The sequence below is a fragment of the Lampetra fluviatilis genome, chromosome 2 (assembly GCF_964198595.1).
Source record: "Lampetra fluviatilis chromosome 2, kcLamFluv1.1, whole genome shotgun sequence".
Classification (NCBI taxonomy): Eukaryota; Metazoa; Chordata; class Hyperoartia; order Petromyzontiformes; family Petromyzontidae; genus Lampetra; species Lampetra fluviatilis.
In genome coordinates, this window is record NC_136276.1 from 16,684,530 (window position 1) to 16,709,470 (window position 24,941).

At 40.6% G+C, this 24,941-nt stretch overlaps 1 protein-coding gene across 1 annotated transcript; it reads right to left on the reverse strand.

Annotated features, from left to right (window-relative positions):
• Positions 1-1,032: 1,032 nt before the first annotated feature.
• Positions 1,033-24,781, reverse strand: LOC144943678 (receptor activity-modifying protein 1-like). Its single transcript, XM_078871389.1, has 3 exons — positions 24,448-24,781; positions 21,280-21,418; positions 1,033-6,730 (listed from the first exon to the last, which is right to left on the reverse strand). Exons 1-3 carry the CDS (start codon positions 24,497-24,499, stop codon positions 6,475-6,477), a joined length of 447 nt encoding a protein of 148 aa, XP_078727515.1. The 5' UTR covers positions 24,500-24,781; the 3' UTR covers positions 1,033-6,474.
• Between the last annotated feature and the right edge of the window lie 160 nt (positions 24,782-24,941).

A 24,941-nucleotide genomic window follows, 5' to 3' on the forward strand; every position in this document is an offset into this window, starting at 1 on the left:
TTATGTTTTATTTTTATTATTTTATTGCTTCCCTTCTACGTGACTTTACCGAAAGAACCAAGAAGATGAATCCCTGCAGTCACGAAAGCTTTAAATCAAAATTTAAGTGTAGAAAGACATTCAGAGGGAAACAAGCGGAAAAGTGTCAAGCCTGGACTTGCTTCTGTTATGTTCTATTTAAGATTTTGCAAGCCTTTTGGTTTAAAAATGCAAGTGTATATATTCCCAACATTTCAACCATGCAGTTCAAACTCATGTCTAATTGTAATTCTTAAAATAATGTATGATATCCTTATGGATATTCTATATATATCGTACAAATTACACATACCATTTAATTCCTGTGTTTGACTTTAGCTCATATCGTTTTGTTCGAGTGCATCATATACATTTCAACCATGCAGTTCAAACTCATGTCTAATAGTAATTATGAAAATAATGTATGATACCCTTATGGATACCCTATATGTATCATACAATGTACACATACCATTTCATTCCTGTGTTTGACTTTAGCTCATATCGTTTTGTTCGAGTGCATCATATACAATGGATTAATGAAAAGAAACACGTATTTGACCACGTGCTGAGTGCTTACACACAAAATAACTGTGGCTGGGTTGGGGCAATTATTTGTTCTTGTAAACATGAGATGCCTGAGTAAATCAAGCATGCTGTCATAAAAAAAATAGCAGCTATAGAAGGGCTATCCAAGCAGGAATGATGGATGTGGTTGTTCAGGCTGAGATATATAGTGCACGACTGCATAGGTCGACACTAACTCTCCATAATCGAGTGGCGTTCCAGGCTTTGCTTGCTGACACTTCAGCTCATACAGCCCATGCTTATTTCTGTGCCTCTGCAATGTCCAGCTGTTGCCATCCATACCCATCACACTATAACAGTGCTTTCCACTGTTAATGAACGCGCATTTGTATCTGACAATGTCGCGTGAGCGTTCACCAGTTTTTTTTTCCCAGTGCGGTCATACAATCGTCACGTGCGCCTTTGATTTTCATTGTTTTTGTTTTATTGACCATAAATAATTTAGTAAGAAGTGCAGTAGTCATGCAAAAATACGTTTGAAAATAACATCTGACTATGAAGAGTTTTTTTTGTTTAAACATCAAAGTAAATTTTCGTCACACATCTGATGCAATCGCCTGCAGATAGATTATTCTGCCATGTCATATTTAAATCAATTATTGTAAGCCCTCATTTGTGACCGTAATTGTGTATGTGATCACACTTTAATAAGCAACAAAAGACAACCTTGGCATTAATTTTAATAGTGTGTGAAGGAATATTAGACAATTCAATTGACATAATGAAGTATTGTCAAAATATATGAAACTCAGCTGTTTGTTCATAAAGTAATTCAATAATTACAATGAGTTTTAATATACTAAATAATGTTAGACGTAGTCATTCATTTGTACAAGTGTAAAGCTAAACATAGTAATACAAACAAGAACAATATAAGCAACGTTCTGAAATTTAACATTTGAAATAAGTTACTTTCAGACTGCAATATTTTTTTTAAAGGTTACGTTCAGGCTGCAAAAAAATGAAATTCTATTATTAACTAAAAAAAACTCAACTTTTCCGATGAAAGTGTTTCCATCTGACAAGATAACAAAACTTTACCAGCATAACAGCACGGGGATAATTTTGTTTCATACATTCGTGATGGTCTCCAACTGAGACTGTACTCTAACTTGGAAAACAACCGCTGATCCCCCACTGGCATTTGAAGTTATCTCCAACAAGTATGGCCACTTAAACTCATTCTCTTTTCACCACAGCGGCATATTTATTTTGGAAAACTGGCAGCAAGTCAACCAGCTAATTAAAATATGAGGGCAGATCTTGCAGAGCCTATGACAACAAACTGCATGGTAATCAGTTCCGGATGATCAAAAGCGTTAGTTGCATGTTGACATTGAGCTGAGCTCTTCAAGGGCCATAATAGTGGCCTAGCCTCAAACATCCCACACTGTGCAAACTAGTGCGAGGTCAAGATAAACCCATCTGGCTCTAGTGAGCCCCATTCATTCTGGCCCAGTTACTCGGAGTGGGCAGCTGGGTAAGGGCCTGTGTAGACCAGGACTAAAGAGAAATTCAATCCAGCTCTGGGTATCAGTTTTGTGCCTGAAATAAGGGCCACTAGAGTATGGTTATACTGTGTGCATATTATGCTAGATACAGGCCTGACATCACACATGAGAAGGGTTATTGCACTTTACATTAAACTTCATAAAATAACTAACGATATTAGACATCTCACCGAGAAACTAACTTCTAATTTGTCACACTTTATATTTACACGTTACATGCCACACATTGGCTGGAGCAACTGTTTACACCCTGAAAATGCATTCAGGCTCTAAGTAACATTTCTGTTCACTATTGAGCATACAATAGTCTAATACTCTTTATTTAACTAAATTAAAAGCTGAAGAAACTCAACAATTATATATAAGTCAGTTTTCCAACTATGGAAAATGCACTGTGTGCCACAACTCACCAACCTTGCCAATTCCCCACGAAAACTCAACGCATTCGGCAATATTGCCCATGTCTGCGTTAATAAACGGTGATAAATGAAAGCCACTTATTACATTACATAATGTTGCAGAATGTTGTCCACTTCACAAAAAAATTGCAAGTCGCCTTGATAATAGGTTTATGTGAACCTTATGGCGGTACCCCGAGGTACCATAGTACCCCGGCTCTCGCATAATGTCCGTGATGCAGTCATTTTTAGTCTGTTGATGGTCGGCGATGCGGCAATCGACTCATCTCGACGAGCTGTGGCGCATACGCGAGCGCAATCGTCCTCGCTGCGTAGCACTGATTTCGGATTGATTGGTACCCCAGTCGTGGAGTTAAGTAACACCCCTGAAAAAAATAGTGTCCCAGAAATAATTGTCTCGGAGATTTTGTATTATTTGGTTCCCCGGGGTACCGCCATAAGAATCATATACAGAATATATCGTGTAAATCTTATCATTTTGACATTTTACTATAGTACTGCTATTTTTAGATTTTATTTACTTGTACAACATGGCATGTAGGGATGCATATATAGCCATGTTTGTTAACAATTACAGATGGTACAAAAACTGCAAAATCAGTGCCAGATCACCAATCCCACTCAATCTGAAGCCTCGAAAACTTTATGGATTTTCATGTGGCCCCCGCATATCCCTCTTGTGATGTTTTATCACATAACACAGTCAATCCATTACAACAGCAGGCATTGGAGGGTAATCTTGTTTGGGCTGCAATGGATTTGGCTTTACTTTTTTTGAAAATGTACATTTTTGGGCCAAAATCTCTTCCAATCAAAAACCACACGCAAAAAAGAATGCCAGTGCGTATTTATAATTGACCTACTATGTTGAGATATTTCATCCTACTAGAGCTAATTTTAAGGACAAATAACAAATACCACATCACCCCATGATCTCAAGGGATCAGGTGACAATATTTAGCATAGCCCAGTTTTTTTCCCGTCATGAACACAACACACATCCCACGTCACTCCCTAACTCTGATTCAAAATCATACCAATGGAAACGATCATATAAGCCAGAATTCCAGTTAACACGTAGGTGTTTATTAGCTAAAGTATCATACAAATTGTATTTGCAAGTCTTTATTTAATATTTAATTGTCATCGTCGCTTCCGCTTACATTTCCCTAAGTGCACTACACAATCAGCCATGTGATGTAACAATGAATTCATTCATCAATTATGTCAATTAATGATGCAATGATTCATCATTAAAATAGGTCGTGAGCTGTTATGCTTACGATCCAAAGCTCCAGTTTTCTCATCTGCACGTAGACATGAGACCACATCACCCCAATGCTCGAATCACTGCATTGTTTCCCTCTGAAATCTCAGGTGAATTTCAGCATCACGCTCACCCTCCTAAAATCTTCAATGGCCTCGCCTCTGCCTATATATCTCTTCTCATCTCATTCTACTCCCGTTCACACACTCTCGCTCCAGGCTTCCTGTCGTAAGCCTTCAGGCAACCTTCACTTAGTGGGACGTCAATCATTCTCGTCTGCAGCCTCCATTGTCCGGAAATCAGAATCTTTATTTTTTATTTTGACTGGAGGAATCCGATGAGCTATGAAGCTCTTTTTCACAGATGTCTCTTTGCCCATGCTCAAAACCCTGCCTCTGTTCAGATTTATCCTTGCATTGCCTTATTACTAACTTTCCTCTCGCTCTGAAATTAATATGCCCACTGTTTATGCGCACGCTATATACTAAATGCACATTGTAATATACTGCAATTTCCTCACGTAAACCCTACAAAGGACTAGAGATTCTACATGCACTAGAACGTCGAGACAAACCAATAAATACATTCTGCGATTGAATTGCAGCCCCAAACTGTGATTGAAAAAGTCATGTGCAGTTTCTCAAAACCCCTGGGCTTTCACATTGACAGAAGCCTTGTCATAGTTTTTGATGTCTGCCTCTAAAAAAACATTATACACCACACACTGTGCGTTTTTTTTCTGTTTACCGGGCCATTTAAAATGCTCAGACAATCTTCATATGCAGTACAGCGATTCAAACTCTATGTTTTATAATTAATTGCCTTATTAGTAATTCATTATTCAGAAACTGGGCTCAGCTGGGTCGAGGCTTAGTGGGCACAGCAGCGGGTTCTTACTCATGAGACGAGGTGCAAATCACACCGGGGTCTGCTCAGCCCAGCGTTCCTCCTGATTCCATACATTTCACAAACATCCAATGAACATCTCTCTTGGTGGGACGTCAACAGTGGTTGTCATCTGGTGAGACAACCCCCACCAAAGGACTGAGAAATTTCCACCACCGACTCTGGAACGTTAACAGATGCCCAACGCCTGTTGCCACGTGACTTGATGCAATGCAGTTATGGATTTGTAATACGAAGAGATTGGCAGACAATTTTATTATCCTCAGCACATTTAATTACGGTATGCATAAATATGAATGAGAATGTTCAACCGTGCATAGAGTGCTCATGCATTTTGAGTCAAAGGTCCTGCCTTAAAATAAGTTGAGCCGCTTCTTTCGTGTGGTGCAGCCAGTCGGAAGATAGCACAATTCTCACCACCACAAGGAATCTGCTGATAGGTTTAATGCAGTAAACCCATTTACTTTCTGGGGTGAGAGCAATTGCACAGGGGTTTGCACAGTGTTTTATGAGCCCAGTGGCCTCCGTTCAATTCCTGGTCAAGGGAAACATTAGTGGCGAGTGATATCTGATATCAATAACCCACATTGATCAGTGTGGTGAGGTATGGTAACACACTCCTCATGACTGCCATGATATGCAGAGGTCTTCAACGACCAATGCATTGAAAAGGACTGCAAAATGAGTGCTTGTAGATTATTACCAATTTAACTGCTTGGTATTTGAACACTTGAATAGAGTATGCTGAGATTTTTCAATTGCCTTGACAGGTATCAATTCTGGATCCATGAATTGTGATCACTATGATAACAATGAAACATTGGCAGCAGTTACAGTTGTTTTGGGGAATATATGTGATATCGATTACCCAGCTTCATGGCTGCACAATTTAAAATTCCTGGTAATGGCAACACAAAGTGTAAAAATAACGATGGCATTTGGAATTTCAGCAAATAGGGCATTTTGTTCGCTAACTTGGGTTCCAAAAGTTCGAGAAGTGCTGCAGCAGATTCTGTATCATTTGTTATTGTTGATGATGGATGACTTGTGGTATACAACAGTGTGGCTTTTTACTTTTTGTCCACATTCTAATGGTCAACAATATGAATCGACTTAATGTCGTTTAAATACAAGCCAGAAATACATGAACAATCCCAGCAACACATTACAGTGAACAAATTGGTACTTTTTTGCCATATATACTCTTCATTGCTGCATATTGACAGACCATGTAAAATCTAACAAAACAGCAGCAGCAAGGCCAGTGGAGGCTGCCATAGGACACAGATTGTGACTGATTGCTATAACTCAGCTCCACTGCAGACTTACCATTGCTCTTTCCATCTTTCTCTATTTTCTCTGCTCATTTTCCAAACATAAAACTCCCAGGTCATTACCTCAATATTTAAATGTAAATTACCCAGTCCACATACGCAGAGAGATTATCATCTCCCCCCAAAAACAGATTAGGCTTTTTTTGCCGTGCAGATACACCCACAAAATCCTAAATCTGGCATTGCTTTGTTTAGCTTTCTCGTGTGCAGGAAAAATGCTGAGAAAGTACGTTCATATTGGAAGGACGCTTGCTCCAACCACGAGGAGAATGTAGGTGGAGGTCAGGCCCAGAGGTGCAGCATGGTTGAAATGTGCTACACTGCGACGAATTTAATCAGGGTCCCCTGTCTGCCTGCCACCGGCCCTTCTCTTCGCAGTCCGTCCACCAGTGCAGTTGCACTGCCTGCACACTCGACAGTCACGCCACCGCTCAGGCCACTCCCTCCCGCCGCTTGCTGAGCCAGACGATGAGCGCCGTGAGAGCGGCGGCGAGCATGGCGGGGCCAGCCACCAGCAGCCCCAGCACGGTGTCCGGAGGGTCAGCCAGCACCGGCTCGTCCCGGGAGCAGTTGGAGAAAAAGCGGCGGTGGACGTCCAGGAAGAACGCGTCCACCACCGAGTTGGGCCAGAAGCAGTCGCTCTGCCCTGCCTTCTCCTGCGTGCAGTTGGTCAGCGCGTTGTAGAGGCTGCCCGTGGGTTGTCGTTTGGGTTCGGGGGGGCGGTGAAGACACATGACACTGGTTATGGACAGTGCCAGGGATAGATGGAACATTGCTCAAGGTCCATTCGCGCATGCATTTTATATCCTGCCAACAGTTGTGCTGAGCCTGGAAACGTGTAGAGCTTTAGCACGGTATTCTCTGTTCGCTGTATGTAATATTTAAATGTTTCCTTCGATTAGCACGGTTGGCTATATGCAGTGCAAAAGAAGCACCAACATAAATACATACATTACATAATGCATAGCAACTAGCTATGTGGCACTGTGATAAAGCACTTGACTGACTGTTGAAAATGATGAATTGTGGGTCGCAGGACAACTGAGACAGTCATCAAGTTCAAATTTACTTGTTTAACCAAGGGAGAAGTCAAGAGACCAGGAGAGCCTTATTTACAAGAATCACCTGAGTATCACGTTGAGGTTTGATTTAAAACAAATTAATGTTTTTATTGTGGGAAGTGAGCAGTAGTTATCCAGTGAGTGACAGGGCCACTCCGTTTCAATGTCAAATTTCTATTCATCACTCCCTTGGGGTCGCCAAAAGGGGTGAAGGTCATCCAAAGGTCATTTGAGCACAAGGGCCCTTTGACTCTTAAATTATTAAGGCTTCAGAACATTATACTGGAAAGATGTTTCCTATTGTTTACTGCACAATTTTTCACTACAGCTCAAAACACATTGCTGCAGTATGCCATGGCTGATATACATCTCCAGCCAATAAAGTAATATGTTATAAGATGTACAAAATAAGATCACAGAAGTATGACCAGAGGACAGAGCTTTGGTTCCAAACCTTGGGATATTGAAAGTATGCTTTTAGGAAATTGTCATTTTTGCCAAGGAACCATCATTCATGATCCAAATGCACCTCAGTGTTACGAGTCATTACTGATTGTTATATTACAAACCTATTTTTCTGGAAAATTCTCATTCTCATTTACAGTCATGGCATAAGGTCACATTCCGTTATAGGTAAGCATTTAAATAGAGTAAATGGCATATGCTAAGTGAAATCGTGCAGTTACAGGTTATGTTTACAGCAAATTATGATGTTCCAAAAGGCAATACAGTAACTTCTGATGATGGAGCTGGCATTTAAAACAGTTCATTCATACATACATAGATACATTCATGCATTTATCAGTGACTTTAACGGTCTCTATGTCACAGAGAAGCCAAACTCGCATCTGCATCTGTTTGAGTACTACCGTTAACCGGGTGGAGGTGAAATTGTCAAGTTAAATGATAGGAGGCTTTAATTCCACTGTGAATAAAATAAAACACAATTCATGACGATGAAAACTTGACTTAAAGCTTTCGTGACTGCAGGATTGACGATTGCTTGCGTTGCGATTGAAACGTCGTGATATTTTTATTATTTTTTCTATCTACGTGGCTTTACCGAAAGACCCAAAGAAGATGAAAACTTGTTTATATGGCATTACAATGCTAGGCAATCTATCACATAATGAAATGTGTTGCATGATTATTACAATTTTATTAGAAGCAATTATTTTCATTGTTATTGTAAAATAATAAGGACAATTATATCTGTGAAAGTGTATTCAACATGTTGTGTACCTGTATTGACAAGCTGACATTTAGGAACTTAAATAAATAACAGGGTGCTTAAAAAAAATGTTAACACTTACATGGGACTATCGTTTTTAATGGAAAAAGAACGGATAGTACATTGTAACATGATAACAAATTTGATTTGAAGCTTTCGTGACTGCAGGAATTACTCTTTGATTATTTTGGTAAAGTCAAGTAGAAATAAAATAAAATAAATAATAGCATACGACGTTTCGATTGCAATACAAGCAACCATCATCAGGTGTGAATGAATGCAAGCTCGGAGAGAGACACATATACAGAGAGAGAGAGACAACACAGACACGGAGAGAGACGCATACACCGAGAGAGACACAGAGAGAGACAAACACACAGAGAGAAAAACACAGAGAGAGAAACACACATGGGGGAGAGACACATAGAGAGACACACACGCAGATAAGTTATCTGTGTGTCTCTGTGTGTGTCTCTCTCTGCGTGTGTCTCTCTATGTGTCTCTCCCCCATGTGTGTCTCTCTGTGTGTCTCTCTCTCTATCTCTGTGTTTCTCTCTCTGTGTGTCTCTCTCTTTGTGTATGCGTCTCTCTCCGAGCTTGCATTCATTCACACCTGATGACAGTTGCTTGTGTTGCAATCGAAATGTCGTATTCTATTATTTACTTTATTTTATTTCTAAGTGACTTTTCCAAAAGAACCAAAGATGGTAATAAATGTAATGTTAATAGCTTCACTTGCTCGCCATCATTGTCAACACATGCCTGGAATCTTCTCCAGGTGGTCCCCAGAGTCCAGATGCGTATTTCTTGTGGTGTTGTTGCACATTCCCAGAAGTGTTAAAATATGTTTAAGCACCCTGTATACGCCAATGGGTTACCCTGAACCGTGGGTTTAAAAAAAACTCATCCGTGTGGGTAGCCGAGAACAGCTGTGCCGCTAACCAGTACACGGCTGGAAATCGGTACAGGCCCTGCTAAACAGACATCAAAAGTATGTTTTAAATTAAATAGACATATTGCTGCGTTCATAAAAAAAAACAGAATCTCTCAGAAAGATTTGTTAGTGCAATGCAGCTGTTTCTTTCTGGAACATTCACTGAATTATAGAGCGGCAGTTATCATTCGGCTGTCCAATGCAGGACACACTGGAGACGTGCCCAAAATTCCACTCAAAAGTGCATGCTGGGGGAGTGGCAGCGTAGGTTGCAGGGACACGTAATATAACACCGAGCTAATAGGGGCAGCTCAGCTGGCTGCTGGCAAAATTACCAGCGTGTACTGAGAATTGCCGGAGCCTGGGAGCAGCTTGTCTTATATCTGTCTGGCGTTGCCGTTTTGTGGTCACGAGCAAATAATATATTTGCATTTGTGCAACGTGCAAACAATGCTATAATGGAATTCGATTTAAAAAAATATATATATATGTATATAAAGCATCTGAATGCAAAATGGTGTCTAAGAGGCTTTACAGATAAGGCAGGCATAGACATCGAGAGAGTGAGATAAGGGATGCATGCAATGGAGCAATGGTGTGTCATTGTTCATACGTATCAATGAAATACATTTACAGGCTGCTCGAGTAGCAGAATCAAATTGGTTTCCAAATCAAATAATTGTGAAGCGGCACTCTTCTCCCATTTGCGACCCTGAGCCGGTTGTGGAAATTCCCTATCCAAGAACAACCGCTATTGATTCAGATGAATGCACCGAAGTGAAAATACAGAAAGAAAGAAAGAAGACCATATCAGACGATAGGAGCAGCAGAAGAGACACTCACACTCACGTGTTACAAAACTAAGACATTTGTGGTAGGTCTTGTCACGAGGTGAAAGTTGGCATCTCTTAGATTGGATGTATTTGTTGTACGAATTATCCCATTTAGTCAGTTTCCTGGCTATTTTACAATGTGATCCTCTTAAACAGTTAACACAAGTAGCCTGCATTGCACATTATCTGAAGGTGGGCGATCGGAGATTTAGAAAGTCCATTGGCATTGGTTACATTTAATAGGAGCTGAATTTTCTAAAACCTGCTCAGCCTTACTAGAACAATTACATTTCTAATGTTTAATGACTGCAGTGGACAACCCTCCGCAGTTGTTTTTAGTATTGTATACGCAGCATTTTTAAGTGTTATTAACTCATCTGTTTAGTCAATTATTAGATTTCATTCTGCTTGGTTTTATTTCCACATTACAGCTTAAATTGATCCACTTTGCAATTGAATACATTACTAAATCCACATAATAGGCACGTGTGTGCAAACGTTAGCATTCCTCTATTTCAAAATGTAATTAGGATCCCTCTAAAATGTATAAAGCTTATTGTGGAAAACAGCACTGGATTGTGTTTCAAAAACACAAGTAAACCCAATAATGTACTGCACTCGTGTAAGCATACACTAATGATGGCTTTCAGCCATTTTTTTTCAAATCACTCAAAAAGACCGGTCAATCAAACCACCAGTGTCTTCTTTTCCTCTCAGTGACAGTAAAGAAACCACTGCACTTTATTGCAGTACATTGCAGTCACTATCCATTACAGTGCAGCATCTGGTTAGATTCAGCTTGTGTTCGAGCACTCCTTTGCCAATCGAAAGGCTGTGACTTTTAAAAATCCCAGTCACAAGGTTGGCTCATAACCCAAGGCTGATAAAATGTGTCAAAACATTTTTTTACAAGTCAACAGTGATTGCCCTAAAACGACACTGTTCCCCTCGATAGGAATATGGAATTTCCACCACTGGCCTTGGGCCACCAGAGAAGATGAGTTGTGCACCAAGCCTGGTTGAGCGTGGAGACAGGCTGACCACTCTTTGAAGATACTTTAAGACAACGTATTGGCAGGAATGTGTATATATATATTCCATAATAGCACTGTTGGAACATGTTGCATAGAGTAACATAGAATAATGTAGAACAACGACACAGCGTAGAATAAGTAGAAAAGCTCCCAAAAAGACATGTAATGGCTAAACACGAACAACACTTGAATTCATCTAGGGGGTGCAGCACGCAGTTAAGATCGATGGCCTTGAGAGGTGTGCTGATGGTTTGTAGGAACAGCCAGAGGCTGCATTGGTCGAGATAATTGAAAACCTTCCTTGTGTCAATACAGAGAGCAAAATTTAGCAAAAACCCACAGTACTTTTCAGCCAGCAGCTGCATGCATAAGTATTCGTCAATAGTCGTTTTCCCCTGTAACAGTTAAAACTGGGTGTAATTTGTTTAACCAAGTGATTGTTATTGTGCTGCAAAAGGAGTCTTGTCAACATTTTTGCTGGGGGTTTGATCAACGTGGCTTGTGTATTCTTGGCATGATTCCTTATCGAATACATCAGAGGCTTCGTTTCAATCCACTGTTGAATGAAATCCTCACCATACCATGTCGGTTGTGACGAGATGTTAACTACCTCACCTGGTATACAGGAGGTCATGGGTTCAACCGCAACCCTAACGTCTGTATATTTGGAATTCGCATGTTCTTCCCGTGGTCGCATGAATTTTTCTCTGGGCCCTCTGGTTTTCCCCTCCACATTTAGACATGCGTTTATAGTATTTGGCTGCTTTGCATTTCCACATGATAAGACACTTTGTTGAGCTATCATTTGTGGCCAGGTCGCTTCTGAAAAAGAGCTTTATAACTCAGTGGGCCTGACCTCATAAAATAAAATTGTTTCGTTTTAGTGGGTTTGCCCATACTTCACCATACTGGTCAGTGCGGGTTAGTGAAGGGGGAGAGTGTGGGTGGAGACCCGGACCCTGGACAGGTTTAGATATCACTCGCCACTGATGTTAGCCGTGACTGGAAATCAACCTCGGACTTGCCAAGTTCACAGCACGAGTGCGCTATCCACTCCACCACCACTGCAACAGGATCGGCAGCAATCACACTGTCCTGCCAAACCAACATCTACAAGCAGTTCATAGGCCAAAGAAGACATACGCACCACCTATAATAGCAAAAATGTAGTCGTAGCTATTTATTTGGCAAAATTATTTGATCACTTGATGGCCCACTAATTTCAAACGGTTCTCACACAATTCACTGTTATTGGCCCCATGGAGAAATTGGGAGCAATTGGAGTTATGCCACCTTAGCTGGTCCCAACAAGTGAGAAATAGGATCTGGGCTCATGGACTAAAGGGGCCTCTGTGGCAAGGTAGAACGTCAAACTGTCCTGTGGCCTCAAGCTCAGCCTTCACGTACATTTCTCCCTGGGCAATCAAAGAATTTAGTGCCCCTTCAAAATAGTAACCAAAAATTGACCCTGCCATTTGTTGTTATGTAATATCTTTCACGTGACTTGTGTATGTACATGTTACCGATTACATGTAAATTGAAACCTATTTTACCATTGTTTCAACTATATATTCGAACAAAAATCGGTCAAATTTTGCAGAAAAATATGACAAGTACCACAAAAGAAAACCAACATATTACACACAATTTAAAATGTATAATATAATATAAGCAAATACAGAGACGATGGCATTTAAAGAAGGGCGTACTGTGTGCAGTATGGCGGTATTGTAAACCAGTGGTGTTCACTCATTTTCAGAGGGAGGCCACTTTCGCTGGTAAAACATCGATGTGAGGGCCGCCACACATTTGAAACGATTGTTTTTGACAGCACGTTGGGGTTGTTTTCACATGTTGTGTATTGTCGGGGGTCAGCACGTCAGGTGCCCCACGAAACGCCACCAGGGGCCGCTGGTGGCCCGTAGGCCTTGCAATTTACGAACACTGGTCAAAGCCACTTTACCGAAAAAAACCAAAGAGTATGTATCCTTGCAATCACGAAAGCTTCAAATCTAAAACCATTACCATTTGTCGACTTTCAGAAGCCATGTATGATTCGAGGAGATGCACATTACTGCAAAGTATTTCTGTAGCTAGTTATAAGGAATAAAAAAAACATGACCTCGTCGTATTTCGTAACGCGTAAAAATAATAGAGGATCCATAATGTATCGAGCATGGAAATGTTGTAAACTCTGAGACTTGATCGCCCGTTAGGGGGCCCTGTGAGGTAATGCGTCGTCACACACGCTGCCCAAACAATTGCGTTCTCTTTAATGTGTGTTTTACAACGTTGTAGCGAATCAATGTATTTTGAAATCGAATTCCGTTCCCTAATTCGTTGCGGCTACGTGACAGTAAAACAGCATAAATGTATTTGTACTGTACTTCTACGTTCCCGCATCTGTACTTCTATTAACCCTCACTATCATGGTTAACCATCGTAAAATAACACCCATGCCCCCCCCTCTCTATGGGGAGGCCGTCATTTCAGTGGATTGACGAAGATCTGTAAATTGTGGCGATTATTCCACAGTATGGGTGTGCACAATCAGAATACGTGATATTATTCATGCATATGCAGTGTTTCCAGTCATGGCAGAATAAAAAATTGCCAATTACATGTAAAACCAAATTAGTGCATGTTTCAGCGTGTCCTTATATCCATATACTAATTCAGACACATCTCCATCGAAAGGCATTTCAGTTTGCATTCCGAATTCCAATTTGTGTGCTCAGCATATCTTAGCATTACACGAAAATAATGTTGCTTTGCACCTCATGTAATGCTCCTCCTGAGCACACCCACTTGAATGTTTGCCTTATACCGACTATAATCACCCAGGAATATGTCCTTAACGCTCGTGACGTCACTCCACATCGACCAGCCCCCCTCATTAATATTCATGAGCAGGTGACGTCCTCCAAATGGACACCCCCCCACCCATCCTCATTAATAATCATACACAAGTGACGTCACTCCACATCGAGCAGCCCCCCTCATTCATAATCATGAGCAGGGAACGTACTTAAATAGACCCCCCCCCATTCATAATAATTAGCGGCTGACGTCACTACACATATTATAGAATTAAAAAACCCTTCTCATTTAGTAGTTTGTTGATATTTTGATGGGTTCTGGTAATCTTGTACGCATCCTTGACGGCAATGATCATCTGTCTTATTTTACGTGGCATATCTTCACGCATTCTTCTTCACATTTTATCGAAGCTTCGGGCTCATTTTCAATTCCAGTCAGTTCTAATAAACCTGGAATAAATACTGCATTCAATTTTCTCTAAATATACATCTGCATTGTTAAGATAAGCCCCTGAAGGAAGCGCAGTGTGCTCCATGGCATCCCGAAGCACAAAGAGAAGCAAACACAACCCAATCCACCGCCCAAGATACACAAATAGCTCCATCTAAAGAAAAAAGCTCCCCCAGTAGCACGCTTCTGGGGCAAGTGCTGTTCGCGAGCACCTATGAAGGCCAGCATGGCACACGACGAGGGGGTGGGTGGCCAGCACCACGCCTGACAGCCTTTGTCTCCCTAGGGCATGGGTCGGCAACCTACAGCTCCGGAGCCGCATGCGGCTCTTTACGGGCTGCTTCTTGTCGATATGTACGTATGTACAGTATGTACTCAGATGCATTGCGGCTCTTGAAATACTGAATTTTGTACCGAATTGGAAAGAAATGGCTCTTCTTGTTATTTTGGTTGCCGACCCCTGCCCTAGGGGAAGCGCAGGAGCGGTTCAAATAATTCGTCACTGGTGTTGGCCGTAAGCGGAATTGAAACTCGGGTGCCCAGGTTCGTAGCGCAGCGTGCAACAAGCTTGAACTACCGCTCCCCATCCAAAGAAACCTCCCCCTTCAGCAATATAGTTCCTGATCCACCACCCCCATTACATCTCATATGAATGCAAATACATTGTTTATATATATCGCCTCAAACATGTTTAAAACAAATTCATTGTGTGCTCTGACCCATTAGACAATAAAGAATGATCAAAGGGACAGTGAGGAAAACGCAGATACAAGGCACGGAATAAATAGTTCATGTTGGTAACATTCATACTTCTAATTTACATGAACTTGCATTAATTACAATGCTATTCATGCTGTACACTATATGATCAAGTTATGTCAGTCAAAAGCTGCCTAAGGTGTTCAGTATTCATATTTTATTAATTACTTAGTTTGCCAAAAAACAAATTTGCATTTCGTGAATTCAAAATTAAAATGCTAAAAGTAATGCGGGGAAGTATTTCTACCAGAGAATAAACACTCATTCCTCGTGTTAATGTTCATCATTTTCAGAATTGATTACCGATTCCGAAAGTCAAGAACTGGCAATGGATTTCAATGCTATTTTAGTCCCGAAAGCACCGAATCGCACTTGTGGGAACGTACCAACTGCACGGGCGGCAGACCTGGCGGTAGATAATATATGGGTAAACAAATCAATAAATAATATATGGCTAAATAAAAGGTAGAGGTGCAGCCTTGCAGTTGCTTGCTCACGCCACTGCCCGCGGTGGTCTCCGTGTGGAAGGAGCTTCAGAGAGAATTCGCTCTCCTCTTGCACAGTGGCCAGGAGTACTCCACACGTTACCCCACCACACATGACCTGCCGATCGAAAAAACAATGATCTATCCTTGACTCAAAGCTTTCGTGACTGCAGGAATTTGTATTCTTTGGGTCTTTCGGTAAAGTCACGTAGATAGAAAAAATTATAATAAAATAAAATTAAGTAAATAAAAAATAAAAAAAATATCCCGACGTTTCGATGGCAACACAAGCAATCGTCATCAGGAGAAAAAACAGGGGGAAAGCTGCTGAGGCAGGCTGTTTTAAAGGTTTGAAATGGGTGTAGCCCAAGGGTCATAAACGAAGTGGGCGGAGCTAGTGATGTTAAAGTTAGAAATTTGCATGTAAATGTAAAATCAGAGATTAGCATGTCAATGTAAGATCGCAGCGCCGCCGTCATTAACCACAAAAGAAAACCTATCTGCACAGATACATACGGACAAGAGAAGTATTATCTAACAGGCGTAGTTTCACTGTATTATGCATACCGTTATGACAAAAAAAGGACTTAAGTCGTGTCGGCAGTTTGAGCAGCTTTGGATAAGACTCATGTTCCTGCCCATACCCGAGCATGGAGTGCATTCGCTTGTTCAGCTCTTGTGCGCATTCGTCCTCGCTGCTGCGCTTGGATGCCGACATGACAACAGAATGATCCGCACCAGGTGGGTCACGGCGTTTATGTGTGCGGTGGGACGGAGTCGCCAAAAATAAATTAATTCATTACAATTTTGACTTCCGTAGAAAGCCGTGCTGATCGGAGGCAGCTCTATAAACATTCCCTTTTTAACTGAAAAATGTAATGTTCACTGCTAGATTTTTCTAAATATGTGGAAAACTGGTCGGCATTTCTTAACCATTTTAATGCCAATTAAACTTTAACTACCCGAATTTAGCTTAAAAGTCATAGGTTGCACATATTACTCGAAGTGTAGCAACTGCGTATGTTTCTAAATCACATTCATTATTTTCAAATGATACACATCGAATACATAACTATGGCAATGCACATTGACTGGAGGGCGTGAGCTATGACTCTTGAAAACATTGTGCTAAAAATAGCCATTTATTTGTCAACGAAGTTGGTGTATGTGCATTTCATAATGAATAGTTCCTTTGTTGGTGCATCCTAAAAGGCACACATGTGGTTTGTTGAAATAACAAAAGGAATGATGAATTTGCCGAGACTTGTTTACTGAACCAAATACAGCGGGACATTGCACACACTGAGGCCCTGAAAAATATATCACCAACAGAGCAACTGTGTGCGATAAAATATCTCCTTCAACAACTAATGCATAGTAAAAGGCCAATTGTTATTGTGTGTGTGTTTCGTAAATATGTATGCTGTCCACTAGCCAACCTCTTTCTAATCTTTATATTAATAATGCAAAGGTATGCAAATGTTCAGTAAATACATTGTCAACAATAAAAAAAGAACTGCATGGACATTTCTCTTGCGGTGAAAATTCGCATTCCTGTTACATATATATTTACATGAACACACCTGTGGTCACTCCACTCTTGGATGAGGGCCTCTCCAATGCCTGTGAGTGTCGTCAGGGCTATTTGACTATAGTTCACCACGTTGGGTCGTGCAAGTTGAAGACAAGGAGCCAAGCTGCGGAAGAACTTAAGTTGAGTGCAACAATACCTTTCGATACATAGTCCTTGTCCTCTGTTGCCCACGACAAAGTAACACAGCAGCCCATAGCACCTGTTTGTGTCCAGCACTCACCAATCCAAATGCTCAACTTTGCTTAGCTTCCGAGATCAGACGAGATCGGATGCATTTATTGGATGAGATCGAAGGCACATAATATAAGCAGCCCATATATACACTGTATAGGACAGTGATTTTATGGTCACCCACTGTTGTTCATTATACCAACTCTTGAGGTTTGCCGAGCCAAATCAATCCTGTCTGGGCTTTCAATTCTGAGACTTGCAAGCACGAATCTGCTTCTCCTCTAGAGCCTTTGCAGCGATTCAATGTACACAATAAAGTATACATTATTATAAAGTCATTGCAAGATTACTTTTGCTGTTTGACTCTTTTTACATATATATAAGTTATTTCTGCTTGGAGTAAAGTACACATTTTCTGGAGAACGTTAATCTCTTCACCTCACCAAGTGCCTATTGGAATCTTATCTGTGTGTGCTCAATGAATGTCAATATAGCTGTCCATATTTGCTGCCACGCAATTGACAGAAAAGGGCAAGCCTCTCACCAGTGTGGATTTATGTGGAAAAAAGGCTACATTTGACTAAATACATAAGTAGACAAAATGAGACATTGGAAGGAGACAAAGTGTCTGCTTGTTTATTTAGTTAATTATATTCTTCACAACGCTGCTAATACTGATTTTGTGTAATATATGTGAATTGCACCATTTGTGTGACTCACAGTAACCAACACTTGGCTATGTGAACATCTCAATTTAAAACATAGTATTGCTTCCATTCCTCCCGTGGCACACAATGTTCACATATCAACTTTAATTAGTAAAGCAGCAATGGCATCGTTGAATTTCAAAGGATGCTTACTGAACAATTACTCAATACCAACACGTGCTGTTCTCTCGCCTCACAAATACTGATTATGCATCTATGATTTTGTTTACTATTCTATTTTATGGTAGTAGGGTTTCTGGCAGTGACTAAGACTGAGAAGGTACTTAAGCTTACAATCTGTGCCCCAGTGGGCGTTCTTTGCCAAGCCAGCATGTTAGCTGCGTGTGATAGACCATTTCACTTTACCCTGTGCAGCGATGGGGTTTCAGAGGTGAAAAGGGTCTGAGAAAAGCAAATTTGATGTAAACCTTCATCATCTATCATCCATGTGCCAAATGTGTTAGATTTTATTAAAATAACACAAGATGACAAAAATGCATCCGAATGTTCTCCATTATATTGTACTTTCCCCATACATGGATGGGAGAGCATTATACTGTACGTTTATCAGGATATACAATGTGGAAGTTATGAAAAGTTAATACATAAATTATATGCTGAATAACTTTTCAGAAAATATTACTGGGTATATGTGTTATGTGTACGTGCATCTGCACGTTTAGCAAATTTCCCTGCTTATGGCTGCTGCAATTTCCAAAATAATATTTGTCTACGGCAAAATCGAAAATAAAATTTGTCCAGCCACAATTGCATCGATGCATAATATTCACGTTATCGCAATGTTGCTCAATGTACTGCGAGGCAAGATTACCATACATAATACGAATGTCATTGGTACGTGTAAATACTCAACTCATATCATGAAAAAGGTACATGTTAAAACACAATCATTAAACACAAGATTTTGGCACCAGTGACTTTTTAGATATACTGTAAGAATAAGGAATTGTAGTTATTCAGTATATCCAAGCACTCTATATCGCTAAAGGCACTGCTTTTTAAGTTCTTAGCTCCATTAACGTATTCACACCATAACATGCAATGCAATTATCATATAGTAATGGTGTGTATCTAATATAAAGCTATTTGTCTCAATACTAACAACGTGATTTGTCAATACTACTCGTGCACTGAAAGCCAAATGCAGTCATTAGGATCATGTACAGCCCTTTGCCAATGCCCTGCTGAATGAAGGCCTCCCCACCACCTTGTCAGTCATGGAGATTGCTTGACCTTGCTTCACCATGCCAATTGATCAGTTCAGGTTTTCAATTATATCTTATGTTAGCTATAGCCAGGGATTAAACTCAGGAAACAGGGGTTCATAGTATAGCCCCTGCTCTTCCCCAGAGTATCACAAAATACATTAATGGAGATAGACATATATTATATTATATTCTCGGTAAACTGACTTTCAGGCAACCCTGTGTGTTGGTTCTCGTAGACATCAGTTTTCAAGTGTCATCTCTACTGGCTCTATGTGTCCATGATAGTCAATGTACTGATACATATGGACTCAAAGTAGGGATGTTATTTCCATGTGAAAAAAACTGTCTTTTACCAGCAGCAGTTTTATTAACTGTACAATGTTGACCTTGTGGAGACTAATCCTGAAAATATCCAATAAAACTTTAATCTTGTAAATTAAAAGCATGTATTATGATGCAATAGCAGCTGTACTAGTTAAAGAGCCTTACAGCACAGAGCCTGATAAAGTTAATGGAGCTCATCCTTTTTCTATTTATCTTGTAAGTTCCTAACATACACGATTCATTAATCAAGCAGTACATTGGAAAGAAGTTTATTTGCCTTGTTTTGTCGTTATTAATATATACACCTGACATGGATGTTTATGAAAGCAATTTCAATGTATTCCAATTTTCAGCACCAATAAAAAAAGATTTAATTAATAATTTTAGCCACTCAATTGATTTATTCAGAGATGTTTGGTGTTTTATGACATTAAATCAACTTCTCAAATCGCAATGTTGTGGAAAACAATTATATTGCAATAAATGCCACGTAAAAAATAATTATATCAACACTTGCTTTATGGGCAGTTCAATCAGAGTAAGGAATACTTTTTATAAACAATCGTAACTTATGTGCATCGCATTATTAAAGTCAGTTCGACCACTGATGGTTTGACAAAGTAGCCATCCTAAATTGATATTTGATGTACATGTATCCAGCTTTAAAGAAGTCAAAGACATTGGAGTCCCATTTCACACCCGATATAATTATTGCTGTCAAGAGAGCAGGAAATAGAATGATTGAAACACTGGAAGCCAAGCTGCTGTGTCTTGTTCAAGGACTGTTCTCTGTCAGGATACGTCACACTGCTGTCAACGAAGGGAGATCAGATTCCAGTGTTCCCATTATTAAACCTACCTCTGTAACTGTTGGCGATATAATTGACACTCAAAGAATGATAAACTGTGCTGCTTATACTACTTGTTTTCTTATATCAATTTGTATGTGGATATTGGGCTTCAAAAAGAATGTTCACATTTTAACAACCCCCAGTCGCACAATTTGAAACATTTTTTTTTTATCTAAGAAAATGTTGAATGTACAGAAACAAATCTCCTTGCTGCATGACCTATGAACAGTGCTTGATTATTAGAATGTAATATCTTTTGAGAATTATGGGTGGTTGAAGAATTATTTTTCCAAATTATATGCAACGGCATATTTGCTCACTGCATTTGACAATTATTTACTTCATAAGCAGTGATTTTAGCAATGGATTTATTTTGCAAACATTCAATGGGTTAATATATTGCTGAAGAGTTCTCTATAGAAATTGATTTTCTTCACTGAGGAGTGAAAACTTAATTTTTTTGTAAAAATCTGTGTACTTTCAAACATAACTTATTTTTGGCTAATAAAAACTGCGGATAATCACCTCCATGGCTGCATCAGAACCTTTTCAAATGTGTGTTTGGTGTGCACACACAGACAACATTATGGACGTCATGTTACTCCTGCTGGCATATGCAGTGTTTTATTAAAAAAATTGCGCACCCCTCGTGCGAGTGTGCATCGCAAATGATGAATAAGTACTGAGTGCTACCTCCGAAAGAGATGGGCTACCGCAACTGGCTGAATGAAAAAGAGAGGGTGTAGTAAGCACCTGCTGATAATGAGCCAGTCGCACCAGTAGTCTGATCCCAGCTCCTCCATGTGGCTCTTGAACATGATCAGGCACTGCGTGTCGAGGTTGTTCTTCAGCTCCAGCTCATTGCACATATGGACCGGGGCGAAAGGCCACCCTGCACAAATGAAGGAATGGCATTTAGCATTGCACTTTCCCTGTTATTGGTGTCCTTGTTAAAAACGAATGTATTGTGTCATTTTCAAACTGGCCTCATTTTAAATATGTACCGACCTTAAAAATAATGTGTTCCGTTATAATGTACTGTGATACTGCATTGGTATATGCAAAGTTATTCCTCTTGACACGGCATTCATCATGTATAGACGTTTGTCAATCCACTGCAGGATTAAGGCCTCTGGACACCGTGCAGGATATAGAGGTTGTTTGACCATAGTTCACCATGCTGATCAGTGGTGGATGTTAAAGGAATAGGGGTGTGGGGGCCAACCAGGACCATTTTAGACTAATCTAACCACTGATTTCAGCAATGGCTCGGAAACAAACACAGGTCACCGGGTTCATAGTGCAGTATGCTGACCATTGTGCCAGGTTACAAAATAAACAAAGGCTTGCATTGAACGCAGTGCATTTGATTAATCTATTTACTATACAAAAATCCAGGAGCATGTCAAAACATACGTGCATACGGTACATGCATGCACGTATGCATTTAAATTTGGGTCCGTCCATAAATGACATCACGCACCTAGGGGGGAGGGGGGGTCAGACATTTGTGACGATTTGTGACGAGGGGGGGGGGGGGAGTTTGAGAAATGTGACGTCACATCAAAATGCGCAACTTTAAATAAATATAGACAACACGTTCTACTTAATTAAATATACTTTTTAATAAAACTTTCTCCTACAACATCAGAGTGCAGCGCCACATGAAATACGCACTGCAATGACAATAGTTTAAAGCGATTTGAAGCATGTTTTATTTGGGGGGGGGGGGCAGAGCTTTGTGACGTCATATTTGAGGGGGGGTCTGACTTTTTGTGACGCCGTGTGACGAGGGGTCAAAAATCGTCCAAAATCGCGTGACGTCATTTATGGACGACCCCTTTGACAACCCTTTCAACATTAGCTTGAGTAAGACGTATGAGAAACAAAAAAAGAAGTACATTTGCATGAGCATAGATTGCAGTTGGTAGAGCTGTCGACGTTGTCAGGATTAGAGTTAACGTGCCATGCAGACCCGACAAAAGGGTTACATATCGACAATGCCTTTAAGGCAATACAGTCGCTAAAGAGATGCACACAGATCCAGGAGTGACGGAAATTCTCAATGGACATCGCAACTGCCAGAGCATTTGCAGATTGCCATCACAGCCGCTTGGGGGTGCAATTTTAAAAGAGCACCAGAAATGTGAACGCGTTTTACACTGCATTCGTACCTACGTCACGGTCAAAGATGGTCATCTATAAGTGCGTGTCTTTTTTTTACACCAGTAATGCATGATAACACCGTACCTGTACTCTTTGTCTTAGAATAAAAAAAAATGTAAGAACAATAGCTACAGGAGGGAAACACACTTGAGAGGAGCTACATGAATTATCTCATTGTAAGGCAGTGGGAGATTGAAGTGACTTGGGGAGGGCTTCATCCATCAGAGGATAGATGATGGCTAATGATGTTTATGAGAATTACGAAAGCATTATTTAACCGTTTATTAGGTTTCTATTAATGGATCAGAAGTCAGCTTATATCTGGTTATGACCTCCTTTCCAATGTTATGCTTGACGTTCATTTGTACTTGGTTAGTATAACAATTACAAGAGCCTCAAACAAATTATGACCTAATGCTCTCTACGCCACTGTTGCTTAACCCCCTCCACATCAGTACCTTTACTTTAAAGTCTAGGTATCCAATTATGTGTGAATTCCCATCATATTTACCAGCCGCATCTTTTAATTAGTGGGAAAAAAATCAACCATAGGGGGTCAAGAACAAAGCAGGTTGGAGGTCGCTCTTTTTTCTAAATGTCTTCATTTATCCAGACTCGTTCCCAAATGTGTTAAGGTTATGGAAAATGCTCCAGAACTAGGCCACCACTAACCCAAATATAATTGAGTGGTAACCTACTTTTTTAAGACTTGTGAATAAACAGCTGGCGAGACTATACAGAGCTAAAAAATGATCAATCGAAGGTTAACTTCAGATGTATTTCATATATTTAATCCTACTACTTTACGCTAAAAGGCTAATATTTACCATGCACAATGGAGAAACAGAATAACGTAAATATCCAGGATACGTTTTTTTTTCATTCTGCATCCAACGGATTGTGTCATTATCATCCAGTTTAGCTGTGGGTACACATCTGCTAGACAACAAGCTACATTAGCAATGCCAATGATTCAAGTTCGTTGTTTTAAGCATCGTATTCACGTGCATGCATGCACACACATACATCTTATATGTACACAGTAATCTACTTACATGTGTAATACATTTATATAGTTTTACCTAATTGGCGGTTCTCAAGGGACCCTCAAATAAACATTACAATTGATAGTTTTGCAAAATATAATTAAAATGCACATTATGCTACCTTCAACCGTTCATAAATACGTATAACGTCTACCTTGGAATAGATTAAACATTGTGGTCATTCCCAAAATAAATTGCCTACCGTACCACGGGTATCCATCCGTCTATCTCGTTAATACCGCTATAAGCCACGCAGGCCTCATAACATATACTCCATTGTGATACTCTGTAGAGTGTAGACCTTTGCCAATCCACTACTGGATGGAGACTTCCCTACGCCGTGTCGGCCTTCGTGGCTGTTTGACCAAACTGTACCACGGCTGGTATAAAGAGCACTGTTATGGATCGGTCCGCATAGCAGTTGCTACAGATGTTAGCCGTGGCCAGGAATCTAACTCAAGTGGACATATTCATAGGGAGGTGCGCCTAATCAACGCGGATACTGTTTACTATGTTTACTCAGCACTTTCCCCAAACATTCTATCAAATACAAAAATAAGTTTATTTGAACGCCCCTGTACGAGAGAGACGTGAATATAAGCACAGAGAGTTGCAAAGAGTGGCCAACTGGCAGTCTACGACAGTCACAGAACCATATATGAGCACGTCCTCGTGGTACAATTGCAGTACACGGCAGAAACACACTTACCCAGCAAGGCTAGAGCCGCCAGAGTCCTGAGCGCAGGTGAGCCTTGAGCCATGAGAGCTGCGATCTCTATCCGCCAGGTGAAAACGGTCCGGATGAATCGGCCAAAATCTCCAAGCCCATCTCACAAATTAAAGAACAAAAATCCACAGGCTAAGCGCACGAACCAGGAATTAAGAAAAGGTCTGCTATCTGCCACTATGCAGGAACACTGTGTAATATTGAAGCGCCGGTGTTTCGTAACGCCTCTTGCGTGAGGTTTTTTGCTGCGAGAATAAACTTGCTTGGGTGCACGTTCAGGCGACGAGGAAGAGGAAGTCGTCCCGAAGTTAAAACGCGCCTGTGGTCGATCCACACGCGCACATCGCTGCGTGTTGCAGGGCAAACGGACTGTGAGATTCCCAGGAGCAGAGGCGGGCGTCGCTGAACCGAGGCAGCCGCTAGCTCTCCCACGGACGGACTGGGGGGGGGGGTGACACACACGGGGGTCCTCGTTT

Bases quoted from the DNA above. Each gene is read 5' to 3' on its own strand.
- LOC144943678 (XM_078871389.1), bottom strand. From the start codon at position 24,499: ATGGCTCAAGGCTCACCTGCGCTCAGGACTCTGGCGGCTCTAGCCTTG. The intron at 21,419-24,447 runs GTAAGTGTGTTT...TCATTTGTGCAG, and splicing joins GGCGGCTCTAGCCTTGCTGG to GGTGGCCTTTCGCCCCGGTC. The intron at 6,731-21,279 runs GTGCTTACTACA...ACCCACGGGCAG, and splicing joins GACTGGCTCATTATCAGCAG to CCTCTACAACGCGCTGACCA.